The sequence below is a fragment of the Cololabis saira genome, chromosome 16 (genome assembly GCF_033807715.1).
Source record: "Cololabis saira isolate AMF1-May2022 chromosome 16, fColSai1.1, whole genome shotgun sequence".
Classification (NCBI taxonomy): Eukaryota; Metazoa; Chordata; class Actinopteri; order Beloniformes; family Belonidae; genus Cololabis; species Cololabis saira.
Window position 1 is genome coordinate 36772392 of NC_084602.1, and position 20590 is coordinate 36792981.

At 38.9% G+C, this 20590-nt stretch overlaps 1 protein-coding gene across 1 annotated transcript in view; it reads right to left on the reverse strand.

The window, feature by feature from the left end:
* The window catches only part of sos2 (son of sevenless homolog 2 (Drosophila)), an 86706-nt gene that overhangs the window by 28409 nt on the left and 37707 nt on the right, over positions 1-20590 (reverse strand). Inside the window, exons 2-7 of the mRNA XM_061743708.1 lie at positions 13392-13517; positions 12756-12887; positions 11374-11538; positions 8484-8690; positions 4635-4778; positions 3311-3421 (exon numbers count right to left, since the gene is read on the reverse strand). Of these exons, the coding sequence (XP_061599692.1) occupies positions 3311-3421; positions 4635-4778; positions 8484-8690; positions 11374-11538; positions 12756-12887; positions 13392-13517 (885 nt within the window). The remainder of the gene's footprint in view (positions 1-3310; positions 3422-4634; positions 4779-8483; positions 8691-11373; positions 11539-12755; positions 12888-13391; positions 13518-20590) is intronic.

Here is a 20590-nt window from a genome sequence, read left to right on the forward strand (position 1 = left end):
ATTCCCATGACACCACCCACGACTTCCTATGTCAAACCATTCAAAAGTTATGGCAGATAAAAGTATTCTAGGGGGCGCTGTTGAGCCGTTAGGCCACGCCCATTAATGCAAACCATGAAATATCAAATTTATCGCCAAGTCTGGCTTGCATGCAAAATTTGGTGACTTTTGGAGAACTATCAAATATGGACCAATCACATGAAGGGGGGGCGCGCCTTTTGGCGTCTAGCGTCGCCACGGTAATACTTTTGAAAGAGAAAAGTAATGCGTGGTGTCGCAGGATATAGACGCACATTTTGATGTATAACACACCTGGGTGCACGTTACGGTTCGGGCTGAATTAACTGCCGAAGGAATGGCATAAATTTCGCCAAAATGACACAATTTATTCAAAATGGCCGACTTCCTGTTCGGTTTCGGCCATGGCGCCAAGAGACTTTTCTCTTAGTTGTGACATGATACAGGTGTGTAGCGATTTTCGTGCATGTACGTCAAACCGTATTGTGGGGCTTGAGGCACAAAGTTTTCCGGGGGGCGCTGTTGAGCCATTTTGCCACGCCCATTAATGCAAACCATGAAAGATCAAATTTATCGCCAGGCCTGGCTTGCATGCCAAATTTGGTGCCTTTTGGGGAACTATCAAATATGGATCAATCAGATGAAGGGGGGGTCCGCTTGTTGGCGTCTAGCGTCGCCACGGTAACACTTTTGAAAGAGAAAAGTAATGCGTGTAGTCGCAGGATGGAGACGCACATTTTGATGTATAACACACCTGGGTTCACGATACGGTTCGGGCTGAATTAACTCTCGAAGGAATGGCATATATTGCTTCAAAATTACGCAATTAATTCAGAATGTTCAAAATGGCCGACTTCCTGTTCGGTTTCGGCCATGGCGCCAAGAGACTTTTCTTTTAGTTGCGACATGATACAGGTGTGTACCAATTTTCGTTCATGTACGTCAAACCGTATTATGGGGCTTGAGGCGCAAAGTTTTTTCTGTCTGAACCAACCAGATGAAGGGTGGCCGCGCTTTTTGGCGTCTAGCATCGCCACGGTAACGCTTTTGAAAGAGAAAAGTACTGCGTGTAGTCGCAGGATGGAGACGCACATTTTGATGTATAACACACCTGGGTGCACGTTACGGTTCGGGCTGAATTAACTTTCGAAGGAATGGCATAAATTTCGCCAGAATGACACAACTAATTCAAAATGGGCGACTTCCTGTTCGGTTTCGGGCATGACGCCAAGAGACTTTTCTTTCAGTTGCGCCATGATACAGGTGTGTACCGATTTTCGTGCGTGTACGACATACCGCATTCTGGGGCTTGAGGCACAAAGTTTTCAAGGGGGCGCTGTTGAGCCATTTTGCCACGCCCATTAATGTAAACCATTAAATATCAAATTTTTCGCCAGGCCTGACTTGGTGCAAAATTTGGTGACTTTTTGGGCACGTTTAGGGGGGCAAAAAGGCCCTCCTTTCGTCAGAAGAAAAAAAAGAAAGAAAGAAAAAATTCCTACAGATACAATAGGGCCTTCGCACTGAAGGTGCTCGGGCCCTAATTAAGACATTTAAGGCCTTATTTTAGCAGAGTGGGATTTAAGACTTTTTAAGGACTCTCTGAGTTTGGACGCTGCTTCTCTCGGCCCTCACTGGTCTTGGGCCTGAAAAAACACCAGCAAACATTTCATCTTCAAAGGCTGCCAAACTGCACCCCACCGAGCTGATTCAATGCTATTCTTGTGAGGAATGTCCAAATAAAACAAAACACACACACACACTAACAGGACGCTAAATATGTCATGACATGCCCTCAAACGATATGGGGAGGAATTCCAGGCGGCCCTCAGGTTCACTTCAAAGAGAACCGGGAACAGCTCGCCGGGCGTGGACGGACACACACACTCACACACACACACACACACACACAGGACGACCTCGAGGACAAACACAGGTGAGACGTAACAGCTGCAAGGCTGCGAACGCTGTCAGAGCGAAGCGTGAGCTCTGTCCTGTAGACGCTCACTAGTGGCGCTTTTCCACTAGCACCTACTCAGCCCGACTCCACTTGGTTTGGTTCTTTCCCACTAGGGGTCTAACGTGCCGAGTAGATACTTTTTCTGTATCTATTCTGCCGAGGTTCTAAGCGGCTGAGCCGGGCTGTGACATCATCACACTACAGGCCACCGATTGGTCGGGGGGTTGGAGTCAGATGTCTGAGTCAGGATGTGACATCAGAGAAAGAGACTCTGACGGAGCTTCTTGTTAGGGCCCGAGCACTTACAGTGCGAAGGCCCTATTGTATCTGCAGGAGTTCTCGTTTCTATTTTTCTTCCGACGAAATGAGGGCCTTTTTTCCCCCTAAACGTGCCACAAAAGTCACCAAATTTTGCACCAAGTCAGGCCTGGCGAAAATTACATTAATGGGCGTGGCCTAATGACTCAACAGCGCCCCCTAGAAAAATTTGTGCCTCAAGCCCCACAATACGGTTTGACGTACATGCACGAAAATCGGTACACATCTGTATCATGTCGCAACTTAAAGAAAAGTCTCTTGGAGATTTATGCCATTTCTTCGGGAGTTAATGCGGCCCGAACCGTAACGTGCACCCAGGTGTGTTATACATCAAAATGTGCGTCTCCATCCTGCGACGATGAGTATTACTTTTCTCAGTCAAAAGTGTTACCGTGGCAACGCTAGACGCCAAAAAGTGCGCCCCCCCTTCATCTGATTGGTCGATATTTCATAGTTCCTATTTTCTGCCATAACTTTTGAACGATTTGACATAGAGTCTCGTGGATGGTTTCATTTATGATAAGCTTATGATGATAAGTTGAGTTTTATGTGAACAGCAAAGGCACTTTTTATAGTATTATTGACCTAGGAATGTGGGGGGAACCCGGTGGCCATGAGTGCGAGGGCCCGTTCATCGCTGCTTGCAGCTTTAATTAATTTTATTCCAGCAGCAACGGCAGCAGAAGTCTGTTTCCTGATCCGACTCTGAGGTGCAGATGTTCATAAACCTGGTGCTGAGGAGAGAATTAAAAAGGGATCTAGACGGGCGATAAGGAACGACCAGATCCACCAGGAGCTCTGTCACTTCATAGATGCTCACGCCTCCAGCTGACTTTTCAGCAGCAGAGAAAAACAACTTTGTTTAGATACACAATCAAATACGCCACAGCAGCTTCGCTCCAACCTCCTACTTCTGCTGCAGGTGCTGGATTGTAGTGGAAAAGCCGAGTAGGTGCTGGTGGAAAAGCGCCATGGGAGGCTTCGGCGGGGGGGGGGAAACCGCCTGCTTCTCACCTGGAAGTAGAGGCAGACTGTGGGCCGGGACATCAGGTTGCTGAAGTGCTCGTGAAACTCCGGCTTCAGGACGTCCTCAAGTAGCGTCTCGTACGGGTCGAAGGCCTGCTCCTGCAAACGCACAACAGTCCAAGACGTCAACAATAATCCCTCGTAATAAATAGGGCTGGGGATCCATTCAAATGTCAAGAATCGATTTGATTCCGATTCTTAAGATTCAGAATCGATTATCACGTTTTGATTGGATCTGATTCAATTCCGATATTTGATTTGGGTTAGTGTTATTGAGTTTTTTCAGCTGTTGCCTGAATTATATAGCTGTAGTTATGCAACTTATAAATACTAGTATTATATTGAGATTCAACAGCAAGTATTGCAGCTTATGATGCTGTAAGGACCAATCACATCCCAGAATGCTGATAGAACTGCTTACAGAAACATCGTGTGGAATTACCAAACAGATCCAGGGAAGAAACAGAGACGGATTAAATCGGTTTTATTTTTTCCCATTTGTGAGAATTTGGTTTTTAGCATTTTACGCAAATGTAACTCCAAGAAACACTGCAAAAACTCAAAATTGTATCAAGAATATTTGTCTTATTTCTAGTTAAAATGTCTAATTTTTAGTCAAAAAATCTCATTACACTTAAAACAAGACTCATCACTGGAAAAAACAACAATTTTCACCTGTTTCAAGTAGATTTTCACTTAAAATTAGTAGAAAAATCTGCCAGTGGAACAAGATTTTTTTGCTTGTAATGAGAAGATAAATCTTGTTCCACTGGCAGATTTTTCTACTTATTTCAAGTGAAAATTTACTTGAAACAGGTGAAAATTGTCAAATAAGTTATTTATCTGGTGATGGCTCTTGTTTTAAGTGTAATGAGATTTTTTGACTAAAAATTAGACATTTTAACTAAAAATAAGACAAAATATTCCTGGTAAGATTTTGAGTTTTTGCAGTGCAGTTTATAAAGCAAAGAAATATAGACAATTTATGCAATTATAACTGAAAACTTTCATGTTTTCATACTTTTAAACATATTTAAAGGCAAAAACATGGCACTAGTTATTCTGGTGTCCAACAAAACATTCCTTTTTTGGGCATAAACAAAAAAATACCAAAGGTTGTAATATAATGATGGGAAAAAGAAAAAAAATAAATTAATTAATCTTTAGACATATGAATCAATTTTTATGAATTAATATGAGAATCAATTTAGAATCCGAAAATCGATCTTTTCAACACAGGGCTACACATTTTTAAAGGAAGTTTCTTTTTCGGTGAATAATTTCGAGGAAATGAAATGATCCGGTTTTGTACCTCAGCGAGATCCTCGAAGCAGCTGCCCACCAGGGGGTTGGGGCTGCCGTCGGCCGTCATCTCCACGGCGTCCTCGATCAGCCCCACCAGCTTCACCGTCAGCTCGTGGATGTCCAGGATGTTGCTGAAGATCACCTCCACGTCCTGCAGGAGCACGCAGGGTCAGGGCACAACGCGCTCACAGATCCACTCTACCAGTTACACACGGCTATGTTGCATCTAGCGTTGGCACCTTTCACAAATAGAAATAAGGGACGCCCCGATTTCAGCAGCGCAGGTGCCAAAAAAAAAGGGACATCCCCAAAACTTCTAAACTGCATAGAAATGTGTTTATTTTATATGAAAAAACAAAACGCTTTGATTTTAAAGTTTAAAGTGCTTTAATAGCATTGAACTTGCATGACTGTATAGATAGCCAACTATATAGCAACTGAAATATCCTCCTATGATACGTACGTCCACATCAGCCAAGATGTAGAATATAGCCTACAGGTGAAGAATATGGTGTAAAAGTTCATTTATTTCAATAATTCAACTTAAAAGGGCTAATTATTACCTAGTCTTATTACATGCAAAGCAAGATATGTTAAGCCTTTATTTGTTATAATGTTGATGATTGAATTGTTTATTGATTTCATAAAATATTCTAATTTTTTGAGATTCTTTATTTGGGGTTTCTTAAACTGTGAGCCATAATCATCAAAATTATAACAAAGGCTTGAAATATCTCACTTTGAATGTAGTTGGAAATAATCTATTTCTATAAATGTTAGAAGATAAAAATATTTTTTATTATGGGATAATAAAATATATTTGATACGGATCTCTGATGCCTTACTATTACACCACGGTTGAGAATCACTGTTGTAAAAGTGTTAAAGTTCCAGACCTCAAATATAAGTCGATCCAGCTTTTTCAGATCATGTGGGAGTAAAAAATTGTAGCTTTTTCCTGCTGACACTAAAGTCAAAATATCAATACAAGCTTTGGAAAACGTAAAACATGTTGGGTAACTGACGATAACGAGGTTATCAAAGTGTGTATTATCACACTAAATGTGCAGATAAACACTCCTGACGGAGCTCGTACGCTCGCTTTGATTCAAAGAGAGGAAAAAAAAAAACTAAAAATTGACTCGACACGACAACACGAGGCGCCGTTTTCCCTAAGGAAATAATTATCCGAGCCGCCGGGAACCCGAGAAGGGTCTGCGTGGCTCGCAGGGCGGCCGGCGTTCAGCCCCGTCACCGACGCGACTGCGACACGTTCCTGACGTCTCGGGGTGATTTCAGATCACGCTGCATTTCAACAGACATAATTGAGGTTATTCTGGTGGGGGCTGCAGATGTTGTTCCCGTCTCAGCCTAATTACATGTTCTGCATTCCTCTGTGCCTCACAAAGGTTTATCTTCCTCACCCAAATGATACCACAAACTACCCAACCCAAAATATGCAAAGCCACAGAGACCCATGAAACTCAACTTTCCACTTAGCTCCTCCAGATCTGTAAACACGCCGTTTAATTCCTTCTTTTAACTCTTCTTATCTCCACATTTTTATAGGAACTGTATCCACCTTGCCGACATACAGGACTGTCTCAGAAAATTAGAATATTGTGATAGAGTCCTTTATTTTCTGTAATGCAAAAATGTCATACATTCTGGATTCATTACAAATCAACTGAAATATTGCAAGCCTTTTATTATTTTAATATTGCTGATCATGGTTTACAGCTTAAGAAAACTCAAATATCATATCTCAAAAAATTAGAATATTCTGGGAATCTTAATCTTAAAATGTAAACCATAATCAGCAATATTAAAATAATAAAAGGCTTGCAATATTTCAGTTGATTTGTAATGAATCCAGAATGTATGACATTTTTGTTTTTTTAATTGCATTACAGAAAATAAATAACAATCACAATATTCTAATTTTATGAGACAGTCCTGTATAAGACAACCAAACTTGCATTAACGGGATGTTTATTTACTGAAGGAGACGGGGGGATGCTGCCGCGGAGTCGGAGTACCGAAGTGTGATTGATACGACTGATCCGATCAATTCAACACCAGTCCCGAGGGATAAACCCTAAAGTTAGTTTTTTGTTATTTTCTCAGGATAATCTGCACTGAAACAATAGTCAATTAACTTAAATGAGAAGTGAAAAAGCCAGAAGTTGAAGCTGCTTTTGTCTGAAACAAAACCACAAACAGAAATCTGTCAAGCGGGTTTTAAACTGCTCCATGACGCTTACAGCCGGTTAGCTGATTACAAAGTTTTAGTTGTAATCTTTAAATATTCTTACTGTGGATTTAGCTCAAACGGCTTTGACGAAAACTGGAGTTGGCTTTGTGGTAATCTGGCCGCGCGGTTTTCATCACTTTCAGGAGAATGAGGTTGTTTCATTTATCTTTTTAAACGTGTCCTAGGAGCTACTTTGGTCCTAAGAAGCTGCAGCAGCTGTTACGATGCTCGACTTGTATTGATCATTAAACCACATTGATCACACTACTTAACCTGAAGCACCACGGCTGAATTAATGGAACAAAAACAAACAGTCGTCAGCATGTGCAGCAAGTGGAAATTATATATATTTATTTATAATTATTTGCACTGAAAACGCGTTTTAAGAATAAATCAGCGAAGGAAAATGTGACCCTGGTCAGGAAACAGAAGAAGAATCAAACTTTGGATGAGACCGAGACTGCAGATCTGCAACGCGTCGACTTCTGTCACCACAACTCCACCAAGTCTGATTCTTTCTGTCTCATAAAGTCTAGTTTTTATTTTATCTTTCACTTAATACTCAATCTTAAGTTACATTTTAATCGGTGAGTCAGTAGTCGGAGGACTTGTTACTCTTCTTTGGTCGTGAGACGGTTCCATCGTTCATCTTTTCTCCTGTCTCACTTTAAGATTTACGATCAATAATTTTGAGCCTCGATGAACGGTTAATTCATGTATGCAACTAAGTTTGGAAAGTACTTTCTGCATTTTTAGACGGTGATTCTGGATGATGAGAAAAGAGCGATCTCAGGCCCCGTTTCCACGTAGCAAAAAAGGTGGTGTTTTCATGCGTTTTGGCCGTTCGTTTACACGAAAACGAAGCTCAAAGTCACTAAAAACCATCATTTCTGAAAACTCCGGCCAAAGTGGAGATTTGCAAAAACTCCGTCTTCACGTTTGCTGTCTTATTTCTAGTTAAAATGTTTCATTTTTAGTCAAAGAAATCTCATTACACTTAAAACAAGACTCATCACTGGAAGAAAGTGAAAATATACCGTACTTGAAACAGGTGAAAATGGTCAAATAAGTTATTTATCTGGTGATGATTATTGTTTTAAGTGTAATGAGATTTGTTGACTAAAAATGAGACATTTTAAGTAGAAATAAGACAAATATTCCTGGTAAGATTTTGAGTTTTTGCAGTGCAGCGTCATGTGTGCGACCTGTGTTTACTATTTGTTTGGCCACCGTCAATATTTTCTTGTATTTTACCTGTTTTATATTCTAAAGTCACACTTAAAAGTAACTCCACTTCTCTGTCACTCCAAACGAAAGACTCTCGTTCATCTTGGAAGTAACTGGAAGTTACTCGTGTCATTTGTTGATGTTTTTTTCCAGGATTCTGATTGGCTAGCATGACTTTATCTTCTCGTTACACTGCCCCCTGTAGGTTTGGCTGCTCATAGAACCTTAACAGCTATTTATGCAGGTTCATGTAAATGATGGAATTTTTCAAAACATAGATGGGGAAATATCAGTTTTTGTAAATACCCGGCTACGTGTAAACGTGGCCTGAGAGTCCCGGGTGTTGTGACTAGAGCCCCAGGCCTTCCTTCTTACCCGAGCCGTGAAGATCTTGGAGTTGGACAGGAACTGGTGCCGGAACACCTTGATGATGAGGTCGAGCTCCCGCAGGTACTGCCTCTCCTCGGCGATCTCCAGCCTCACCAGGTCGTCGTACGTGAGCTCCCCGGAGGACGAGGGCTCCTCGGTGCACTGGGACATCAGGCCGTAGTCGTCCTCCTGGTCAAACATGTCCATCAGCACCTGGACGGGGGACAGAAGTCGGTCAGACTCGGGTCAAAGGCGGCGCCTCACTCCCTCGTAATGGTGGATTCACACTGAAAGTGTCAGAAATTGCCTGTGGAGGCTCCGGACGCATCGCGCTGCTTGCTAAAGTCTGTCTTTTTTCTTTTTTCCTTCTTTTTTTCTACCTTTTTCCTTTCCTTTTTAATCTCGAAATTTCGACTTTTTTCTCGACATTTCGACTTTTTTCTCGAAATTGTACTTCAACATTAATCTCGACATTTTTCTCGTCATTTCGACATTTCGACTTTTTCCTCGACATTTCGACTTTTTTCTCGACATTTCGACTTTTTTCTCGAAATTGTACTTCAACATTAATCTCGACATTTCGACTTTTTTCTAGACATTTCGACCTTTTCTCGAAATTGTACTTCAACATTAATCTCGACATTTCAACGTTTTTCTCGACATTTAGACTTTTTTCTCGAAATTTTGACTATTTCCTCGACATTTCAACTTTTTTCTCAACATTTTGACTTTTTTTCTCGACATTTCGACTTTTTTCTCAACATTTCGACTTTCGCCATTTTCCTTCATTCTAAGGCTCCTGGAGCTTTTAAAAACATTTTTTTTCCTTTTTTCTCTTCTTTTTTTCTTCATTTTCTTTTTTCCCTCCTTTTTTCTCTTTTTCTTTTCCTTTTTAATCTCGACATTTCGACTTTTTTTCTCAATATTTTGACTTTTTTCACGAAATTTTGACTATGTCCTCGTCATTTTGACTTTTTTCTCAACATTTCGACTTTTTTCTCGAAGTGCATAATGAAGAAAAAAATCTTCCCCCAGTTATAACTAATATAGAAACATGCAGCATGTGTTGCCTTCATTCTAAGGCTTATACAAGACTTTTCATTTTTTGCGACTCCAGACATATTTGTTTTTTGTGTTTTTGGTCCGATATGGCTCTTTCAACATTTTGGGTTGCCGACCCCTGGTCTACACATATCTATATATAGCTGCACATCTTCAGTTTCCTATTTCACCATGGATCACACTTTAAAAAGCCTTTATATTTCAGCGTTATTTCCGCATGGATAAGAGTGAGTTTGATGCTCCTTAACAAGGTTGGTCCTGGATCAACAGCAACCATCGGCGAGCCGTTGCTCCCGGTGAAGCTGCAGTCTGTACGTTTACATGCAGCAGTTCAATCGCATTTCTGATCGTATAAGACATCGTTCAGACTTTTAAACTGCATGCAAACACCTTAATCCAATCTACTTCTGACCTATTTCGGACATTTAGTAATCTGATAGCAACACCTAGATAACTCGTTCACAGTCGGAATGTTAACGCCATGTTTACGGAGACATCGGATATTGCAGTCTGAGCAGCTGGAAAGTTTCGTCTGGGGCGTTTCCTCCCTTCCTTCACCCGGAAGTGAAAGGAGACGGCCGTGTTAAATAGTTGTTTAAACACCAACATGGAGATCACGAAAGAGATGGCAGAAGCTTCATCAGGACACCGGAGCAGATAGAAATAACGTACATTGGCGCCAAACAAAACAACCGTCAACCGGAAGTGGCTCTTTGTTGAAACGGTTACCATGGTTACAGCGCCACATAGCGTCACGGAGTCAGTCATGGTCTGGACATTTATCTGATTCTCTGAACAGCATGTAAACTCAGACTCAAGTGATTTTGGTCTTCTGGATGTTTATCTGATACCATCAGAAATCAGATTTCTTTGCTGCATGTAAACGTACTGACTGACACACCGGGTCGGAGTGGATTTGGTCATATTGTTTAAACTGTGTTTTGTGATTAATAAGCACGGTTTTTAATTATTTTGCGTTTGATTGATGTAGGAAATAAAATAGTTCAGACCATCCAGCTCCTCAACCATCAGTTACGTGTTTCACATGAGCAGTTCAGGTAAAAACGGCAGTCAAATCAGCAAAAATGTTTGCTGGATGAAATATATTAATTCCTGATAAGTGTGTTAGTGCACAGCTCTGCTCCTGTACGCATGTGAATGAGTTTACGTTTGTTTGTACATGAAAGTACAATCTGCATTGATGCTTTATTACTTCAGGAATCCCGGTCTGTGATTGGATGCTGCCTCGGCATCGCCACCTCTCATTTGCATTAAGTTGAGATTTTTCAACTTCAAATTGACGCTCTGGACGCCTCCGACGCCTCTCGCAGCGCTTTCATAGACAATGAACGGCAACCGGACGCCTGTGCACTGCAAAAACTCAAAATCTTAACAAGAATATTTGTCTTATTTCTAGTTAAAATGTCTAATTTCTAGTCAAAAAATCTCATTGGACTTAAAACAAGAGTCATTACCAGAAAAATAACTTGCTATTTGACAATTTTCACCTGCTTCAAGTACATTTTCACTTGAAATAAGTAGAAAAATCTACCAGTGGGACAAGATTTATCTTTTCATTACAAGTAAAAAAATCTTGTTCCACTGGCAGATTTTTCTACTTATTTTAAGTGAAAATCTACTTGAAACAGGTGAAAATTGTTGTTTTTTTTCCAGTGATGAGTCTTGTTTTAAGCGTAATTAGATTTTTTTGACTAAACATGAGACATTTTAACTAGAAATAAGCCAAATATTCTTGTTAAGATTTTGAGTTTTTGCAGTGTGGTGCTTTCAGAGTGAATCCAGGGTAACGTACAGAAGAGCTTCAGCTTCTCACCTTGTCGGCGCACATGGACACCTTGATGTCCTGCTGGCTGATCTCAAAGTGCCGGATGTTGCCCACATAGTTGCCTGCCAGCTTGAGTATATCTGCTGATATGTATTCCAGCACTGCCACGATGTACAGGGAAACATGGTAGTCCACTTTGTAGCCCAGAACCTCCTGCAGGACAGAGAAGAGGTAAAAAAAAAACCAACGTATTCATTCATGCAGAGGATTCAAAGGGAAGTTGAAACAATAATCCGGACCAACGTCAGGGCAACGACAGACAACCATACAACTGAAATATCCTCCTATGCTACGTACGTCCACATCAGCCCAGATGTAGAATAAAGATACAGGTGAAGGTCGGAACATTAGAATATGGCGTAAAAGTTAATTTATTTCAATAATCCAACTTAAAAGGTGAAACAAATATATTACCTAGTCTCATTACATGCAAAGCAATAAGCCTTTATTTGTTATAATTTCGATGATTGAATTGTTTATTGATTTCATAAAACATTAAATTTTTTTTTTTTTTTTTTTTTGGGGTTTACATAAACTGTGAGCCATAATCATCATAATTATAACAAATAAAGCAGGGGTCGGCAACCCAAAATGTTGAAAGAACCATATTGGAACAAAAACAGAAAAAACGAATATGTCTGGAGCCACAAAAAATGAAAAGTCTTGTATAAGCCTTAGAATGAAGGCAACACATGCTGCATGTTTCTATATTAGTTATAACTGGGGGAAGATTTTTATTTTCATTATGCACTTCGAGAAAAAAGTCAAAATGTTGAGAAAAAAGTCAAAATGTTGAGAGAAAAGTCGAAATGTGGAGGAAATGGACAAAATTTCGTGAAAAAAAGTCCAAATGTTGAGTAAAAAGTCGAAATGTCGAGAAAAAAGTCTAAATGTCGAGAAAAAAGTCTAAATGTCGAGATTAAAAAGGAAAGGAAAAATAAGAGAAAAAAAGCAGAAAAAAAATAAAAAAAGAAGAAAAAAAGAAGAAAAAAGAGAAAAAAAAGGAAAAAAAGAAGAAAAAAGAAGAAAGGTCAAACATTTTTTAAAAAGCTCCAGGGAGCCACTAGAGCGGCGCTAAAGAGCCGCGGGTTGCCGACCCCTGAAATAAAGGCTTGAAATATCTCACTTTGCATGTAGTGGGAAATAATATATTTGTTTCACCTTAAGTTGAATTTACTACGAATGAAGTTTGGCAATATATTCAAATTTTCCAACCTTCACCTGTATATTATGACATCAATAAATAAGAGCATAATATATGTCGGTATTGGTTCAATATGCAACTTTTAATTCCCAATTACGTAACAATTCCATATTTCCAGGGACGGGTGGCGACCGTAGCTGCAGGGGACGGAGAGGAAGGTGTTTACCTTGAGCAGGGGGTGGATTTTGTCCACGGGGAGAAGCAAGGGGTTTCTCCTCTTCCTCTTCTCAATAGCTGCCTGAGCATCGGAGATCGCCCACTTATCTATTGGGTGGGGGAACGTTTTCTGGACGCGTTCCTGTCGGGAGGGATGTTTGTTTTTTTAATTTGACAACAAACAGAAAAGTACGACGGAGTATTAGGGCCAAACTAAGACAAAAAAAAATGGGAAATTACGAGAATAAAGTCATAATATAATGAGAATAAAGTCGTAAAATTACGAGAATAAAGTCATAATGTTGCGAGAATAAAATCGTAATAGAATAAAGTCGTAATATTACGAGAATAAAGTCGTAATATTATGAGAATAAAGTCGTAATATTATGAGAATAAAGTCGTAATATTATGAGAAGATAATTTATGAGAACTCTTAACAGGAAGAGCAGTCTTCTTTATTCTCGTAATATTACGACTTTATTCTCAAAATATTACGACTTTATTCTCAAAATATTACGACTTTATTCTCGTAATATTATGACTTTATTCTCGTAATTTCCATTTTTTTTGTCTTAGTTTGGCCGTAATACTCGTAGAAAAGAACTTGAGACTTCTTTCAGTGATTTTGGCGGGAGAGAGTCGGTACCTCGACGTCCTGCACCGAGCGCGGCTGGGCCACGCACAGCATGTTGAGCAGCTGCAGGATCAGCTCCTCCACGTGCTGCAGGGCGTCTTCCTTCGCCGTCAGGTTCGGGTGGACCTGCTTCTGTACCTGCAAGTTACAGACAAACACAGGTGAGGTCGGGAGCTGAGAGCTCTTCATACGTGATGGTTTTCATCATCAGCGGGAGAAGATCTGACTCCAGCAGAGTCAACGTCATCAAGCGGTGATCTGTGAAATGGATTACAGTATTTTCCGGACTATAAATTTTATTTTTTTCATAGTTTGGCCGGGGCTGCGGCTTATACTCTGGAGCGACTTATGAGGGAAATTATTAACATTATTACCGGTAGGCCTGTGTTGAAAAAAAAAAAAAAAAAAATTCCAATTCTAAAACGATTCTCATATTAATTCCTAAAAATTGATTCTCATATTAATTCTTAAAGATCGATTCATATGTCTAAAGATCTTTTTTTTCATCATTACATTAAACAAAACATATTTTAAATTTTTCAAGTAACAAAAAAATATATTTGAACCATTTTTCAGACAATAAAATAACATTTGAACCATTTTTCAGACAATAAAATAACAGATGAAAAGATCAGATTCCATGTGACTTGTGCTGTTCTCACTGTCATAAACAAATCAGATCTGAGTCACATATGAGCAAAACATCGGATTTGGGTCACTTGGGAACTGCAGTGTGAACGTAGTCTTTGTCACTTGTTTACTTACATTATTTATTTTCTTGTTTGTAAAAATGTATATACATGAGGTGTTGGTACACAATACATGCAGTAGTTTGTGAAAATGTATTAAGACAGGATATTGAAATCAACTGAGGATCGTAATTACCGGTACTGAGAAGGGAGAAGGGGTAGGATTAAATGATCACATGCTTCTTTCTACTCCTTTTCATGGTAACATTGTTTTATTTTTATTTTTTTTGTTGTTTTGACTATTTTGACTTGTGTGTTATTTTTATGTTTTCCCATGTTCAGAATAAAGCTTTCATTCATTCATTCATTCATTCATTCATTCATTCATAGTCCGGAAAATACGGTCTAACGTGGAGCATGATCCGCCTCAGCTGAGCTTTAATGACAAGAGTGCAGGTTCAGGCACCGAACATACCTGAACATTCAGACCCGTTCATGGCTTTAAGAGAACCATTTCTGTGATTTTATTTCTTCATTTTTTCAGACAATAAAATAACATGTTTTGTTGATGAGAAAATATGTTTCTCTATTTTTCTTATTTTTGTGAGGGAGGATAGATATTGTTTTTTGGCACTACATTGTTCTCTATAGCTGATATAACATGAATTACTCCTATGTGGGATCAATAAAGTTCTTATTTTTGCCATCTCAGAAAATTAAATATATTATATTTGGTGCCTAACTGTTTCCCAAGTATATTAAGTGTGTGTGAATGAATAAATGAGACGTAAAACGTAGATTTTTTTGTAGAAAGGACCTTCATGAAAATAAGTCCATTTACTTGTATTAGTTTACAGCGCAGTCTTGAACATCCAATATGGCAGCGATGTTGGCGAATCGCAGCAGCTCCATGGAAGTCTACGTTTATATTGTCTATGCATAAACCCCCCAGAGAAGCTTCAGATTTTTTGACATTTTAGAGGAAGCTGAGCTTCCCTTGCAGTCCTAGAGGAATCGCCACTGCGACTTATATATGTGTTTTCCTTCTGTATTATGCATGTTATGTCTGGCACGACTTGTACTCCGGAGCGACTTATAGTTTGTCTGTTAATTTGTCTAGTCTGTTATCACTGGTTTTACCGTATCTAAATTACTGTGTGGAGGTTTGGGGCAATACTTATAAATGTACACTACAATCACTGTCAATGCTGCAAAAACGAGCCATAAGGATCATTCATAATGCCGGTTACAAGAATCACACAAATTCACTCTTCTTAAAATCAAAAACATTCAAATTTACTGATCTGGTTCACTTTCAAACAGCAAACTATGTACAAAGCAAAAAACAACATGCTTCCTGGAAATATTCTAAAATAGGTTTTTAACAGAGATGGGGATTATAATTTGAGGGGGAGAACAATTTAAAACATCTTTGTGTCCGCACAACTCTAAAAATATTTACTATTTCCTATATGGAGTGAAGTTGTGGAACAGTTTGGGAGTGGAGCTCAAGCAACGTCCAAGCATGAGCCGGTTCAAACAGCCGGACAAAAAAAATGGTTTTCACATGAAACAGGGAGGATGAAGGTCTTTGACCATCACCTGCTGTTTCCACACATCATTTAGACTACGTTCACACTGCAGGCCTTAATGCTCAATTCAGATTTTTTCCCATATCCGATTTTTTTGTGTGGCTGTTCACATTATCTTTTAAAATGTGTCCTATATCAGACTGGAGTGTGAACGCATCGCGGCCCTGAACTGACCCGCATGCGCAGAGGGACAATAACAAAGACGTCACACGCAGCACGCCGTCGTACGGCGGTAAACATGGAGGCAACAGAAGTGAGCGTACATGGGGATTAGGGCTGTTCGATTAATCGATTTTAAATCGTAATCGCGATTATGTAATTAGAACGATGTTAAAATGTGAAAATCGTAAAATCGATTTAAAAAAAAAAAAAATTTTTTTTTTTTTTTTTTTTTTTTTTTTTTAACCTTGTCTGCACACATATTAATGATTGATACCATATTAATGATTGATGGAAATACCTCTCAATACCTGCGACAAGTGCCCCATTGGAGAGGCCCTTTAGTGTAGGAGGGGGCGTAAGCCAGATGCGGTAGACCGGCTTGTGTTCCTTGCAAAAAACTTGCAAATGTGAATAGCAAATGTAATGACTGACATTACACACCTCTACCTCCTTCATGGGTTGCATTATTATTTAGCATGCAAAGACCCAGTTTAGTTTAATTAGAAAATATCTTGTTTTATTTAATTGGAAATATAACTTACTGTATGTTTGCAAGTGCTGATTTGCTGATTTCTTTTCAGAGATAAAACTTTATTTTTTATTATATTTTTTAAAACTTTTTTTCAACTTATTTTACAGAGTTTTGCACTTTATTCATTCATTTTTGGTTTAATAAGAGCAAAGTTTGCACTTAAAGCCCATTGGGGCAAATGTTCAATAAAAAAACAGCATATTTGAAATAATTTCTTTGCCTTTTGTCAATTCACAAAATAATCGTAATCGAAAATCGGATTTTGAGAGAAAAAAAAAAATCGAGATTTTATTTTTGGGCAAAATCGAACAGCCCTAATGGGGATATGTTGAAGTTGTTGTGTGGTGGAAGCCGACGAAACTGTGAGCAAGTGTTAATGAAGAGGAGAAGGAGGAGAAAGAAAGCCGCATTTTTAATAATGGCTTGTTGTGGATCTCTTCCGAGTGACTCCCGCCCCGCCAGCGCAGTATTAAGACAACGGTCGCTCTCAAGTGACATCAAAGTCGCATTCATTCCGACCTGGCTGTTCACACTGAGGTCGCATTGCAAAACATCAGACCTGTATCCGATTTAGAACCACATATGGAAGCGACCTGAATCTGATTTGAAAAGATCAGATTCCATGTGACTTGTGCTGTTCACACTGTCATAAACAAATCAGATCTGAGTCACATATGAGCAAAACATCGGATTTGGGTCACTTGGGAGCTGCAGTGTGAACGTAGTCTTTGTCACTTGTTTACTTACATTATTTATTTTCTTGTTTGTAAAAATGTATATACATGAGGTGTTGGTACACAATACATGCAGTAGTTTGTGAAAATGTATTAAGACAGGATATTGAAATCAACTGAGGATCGTAATTACTGAGAAGGGACAAGGGGTAGGATTAAATAAGCACATGCTTCTTTCTACTCCTTTTTGGACATGGTAACATTGTTTTATTTTTTGTTGTTTTGACTATTTTGACTTGTGTGTTATTTTTATGTTTTCCCATGTTTGGAATAAAGCTTTCATTCATTCATTCATTCATTCATTCATTCATTCATTCATTCATTCATTCATAGTCCGGAAAATACGGTCTAACGTGGAGCATGATCCGCCTCAGCTGAGCTCACCTTTAATGACAAGAGTGCAAGTTCAGGCACCGAACATACCTGAACATTCAGACCCGTTCATGGCTTTAAGAGAACCATTTCTGTGATTTTATTTCTCCATTTTTTCAGTTTGTAACACCTGCTGGCGTTAATGGATCTCCCTAAAAACAGCTGATCAACCTTTATTAATATTAAGAGATGGCAAAACACTGTTGTTCGTGTCCTCTGTGAACAGCAGTCTTCTGTAGGAACAGAGTTTCACGTGGACCCACCTACTCAGATATCTGGATATTCAATCGTTAGGTGGGCGTTTGTTTTTTTATTTGGTTATCTGGATGGGTTTTTCTCTCTTTTCTCTCCAGAAACAGTCGGCTGCAGCGCTCTCGCTCGCTGGCGGCCGTCCCAGCAATCTGCCGTTATGTTTTGGTTGGTTTTATCTGTTAAGGGAACGGCGGCGTGCCGGAGACGTCGGCCGTCCCGAACACAAACAAACACCAGTCAACTCCTCCCCCCGATCTCCAGAACCAGTAAAGGGTTTTGGACAGAACCAGCACCAGTTTTCCACCAGTTGATAAAACAGTGCTGATAGATTTAAATAAATAACCACTTCGGATTTTGTTTGCCGACACAAATCCTTCAACAGTGAACCACAAAGAAAACCGATTCATACACATTTTAACCAACACATTTCCATGACTTTTCCATGACTTGGCAGCAAGTTTCCATGACTATACATTTTATCGTCTTGTGTAATCTCCTTGAAATTATTTTTTGTTTGTGTTTCTTTGGTTTGTTATTTAGTCGTTTATTTTTTGTTTGTTTCTTAATTATCAAATTGTACTCTTTATCGTTCATCTATAGATTTCTAATTGCTCATTTGTATATTTTGTTCTTATAAGTATGATATTAAATTGTATGTTAACTATAGGAGGCACCTGATAAGCTCTGAGTTTTCGCCTCTTCCTGCACTTTAATTTGTGAAGTTGTTACTTTTTTTGTGTAATTTTTAACTGTGCAAATAAATAAATCTAATAAAAAAAAAAAAAAAAAAAACTATACATGACCTCTAAAACATCAATGTATGAATGAAATATAGGAATAAAACTATGTAAAAAGTCACCACAGTGAAGATCTAATGACAATTATGGTTTTATACAAAATAAACATTTGTTTAAACTAACACTGATATACCAGCAATATGTTGTAGTATATTTTGTATAGTAATCTAATATTGCATTCACATTAAAGAACAAATAACTGACAAAATTCACAAAGCATAAATGTTTCTGAGGTAATAGGGTCTGAAAAATGAATAAGCAAATGAAGTAATACTTTAATAATAAAACATTAATTTCAGAGGGAAACAACAGTATTGGATAAATACTGGATTGAGGTTTGAAAGTATCCAGTAAACACTGGTATTCACATCAGGAGGTAACAGATGAACTGTACATCAAGGTGCACAAACTTGCAAAGATGTATGTGACATACATCTGTATCATCCGTCCATCATTAAATAGGACGTTTGCTCTAATCTTTATTTATTATCTGTGAATACCTGAACGAGGATCGCCAGAAAGGGAAATAAGTAACTAGTTGGGTCATGGGGGACGGCAGTTTGCAGGAAAATCCTCCTCCTGCTCTGGCTTGCTCCGTCTCACGCGGCGAAGTGGCTGCGTGCTCCGAATACCTCGGAAAGCACAGACTTACGGTAAACGAGTAAAGGATCGCCTGCAGGTCTGGAAAGCTCTGCCAACCAGGAACCGTCGTAAAACTGCCTTCTGCAGCACAACCAGCAGGTGGGGACTCGCAGGACAAACCTTTATCAGGGTTTCCATGACTATACATGACCTCTAAAACATCAATGTATGAATGAAATATAGGAATACACTGCAAAAGCTCAAAATCTTACCAGGAATATTTGTCGTATTTCTAGTTAAAATGTCTAATTTTTTGTCAAAAAATCTCATTACACTTAAAACAAGAGTCATTACCAGATAAATAACTTATTTGACAATTTTCACCTGTTTCAAGTACATTTTCACTTGAAATAAGTAGAAAAATCTGCCAGTGGGACAAGATTTATCTTCTCATTACAAGCAAGATTTCATCCGTCTCTGTTTCCTCCCTGGATCTGTTTGGTAATTCTGACCCACGATGTTTCTGAAAGCAGTTCTATCAGCATTCTGGGAGCTGATTGGTCCTTACAGCATCATTAGCTGCCAATACTTGCTGTTGAAACTCAATATAATACTAGTATTAATATGTTGCATAACTACACAGTCATATAATTCATGAAACAGCTCAAAAAACTGTTTTAATAACACTAACCCAAATCAATATCAGAATCAAATCAAATCGAATCAAATCTTGATAATCGATTCTGATTCTTGAAAATCAGAATCGATTCTTGACATTTGAATCGAACCCTAATGCAACTGGCTGTATGACGCTAATTTAGGGACCGTCTGCAAATTGCCAAACAGCGTAAATATATTCAACACTGCAGTTGTTTACGTTCCACTGAAAAAGTGACAAAACCACCAGAGCTTCCTCTCACTTTAATTCATGTTCTCATGAATTAACAGACCCAATGCTGTAATTGATTGATGAAATTAGCTGCTAAACTATGATTGCGTTACTATGATTATGGTAATGGCACTAAGGGCAGCTACAGACTCGGGTCTCACATAAAATAAGAGTTTGTTCAAAATTGTTCAAAGAAATTGCCTAAAGAGTCAGAGAAATTCATTAAATTTATCAAACCCGGTTAGCAAATGGGTAACGCAAGATGCATTCCTCCTGTGCATGATCATGTATTGATCCAGCGTGTGAGCATTTAGAGGACAAGTGATCGTGTAATGTAGTAGTGTGTGTGTGTGTGTGTGTGTGTGTGTGTGTGTGTGTGTGTGTGTGTGTGTGTGTGTGTGTGTGCACAAGAGAGAGCAAGAAAGCAAAAGAGTGAATCAAAGCTTTGCACAGAGCTCCTTAACAGTAAATTTTACTACTTAGGATATTTAAAAAAAAAAAACTGTACAAATATGCGAGTGGGATGCCAGAGCTAATGCACCCGGGCAGGAAACCCTGCAATTAATTTTGACAAATGCTCAGTTTTATCTTTAAGAAAACAGAACAGAAA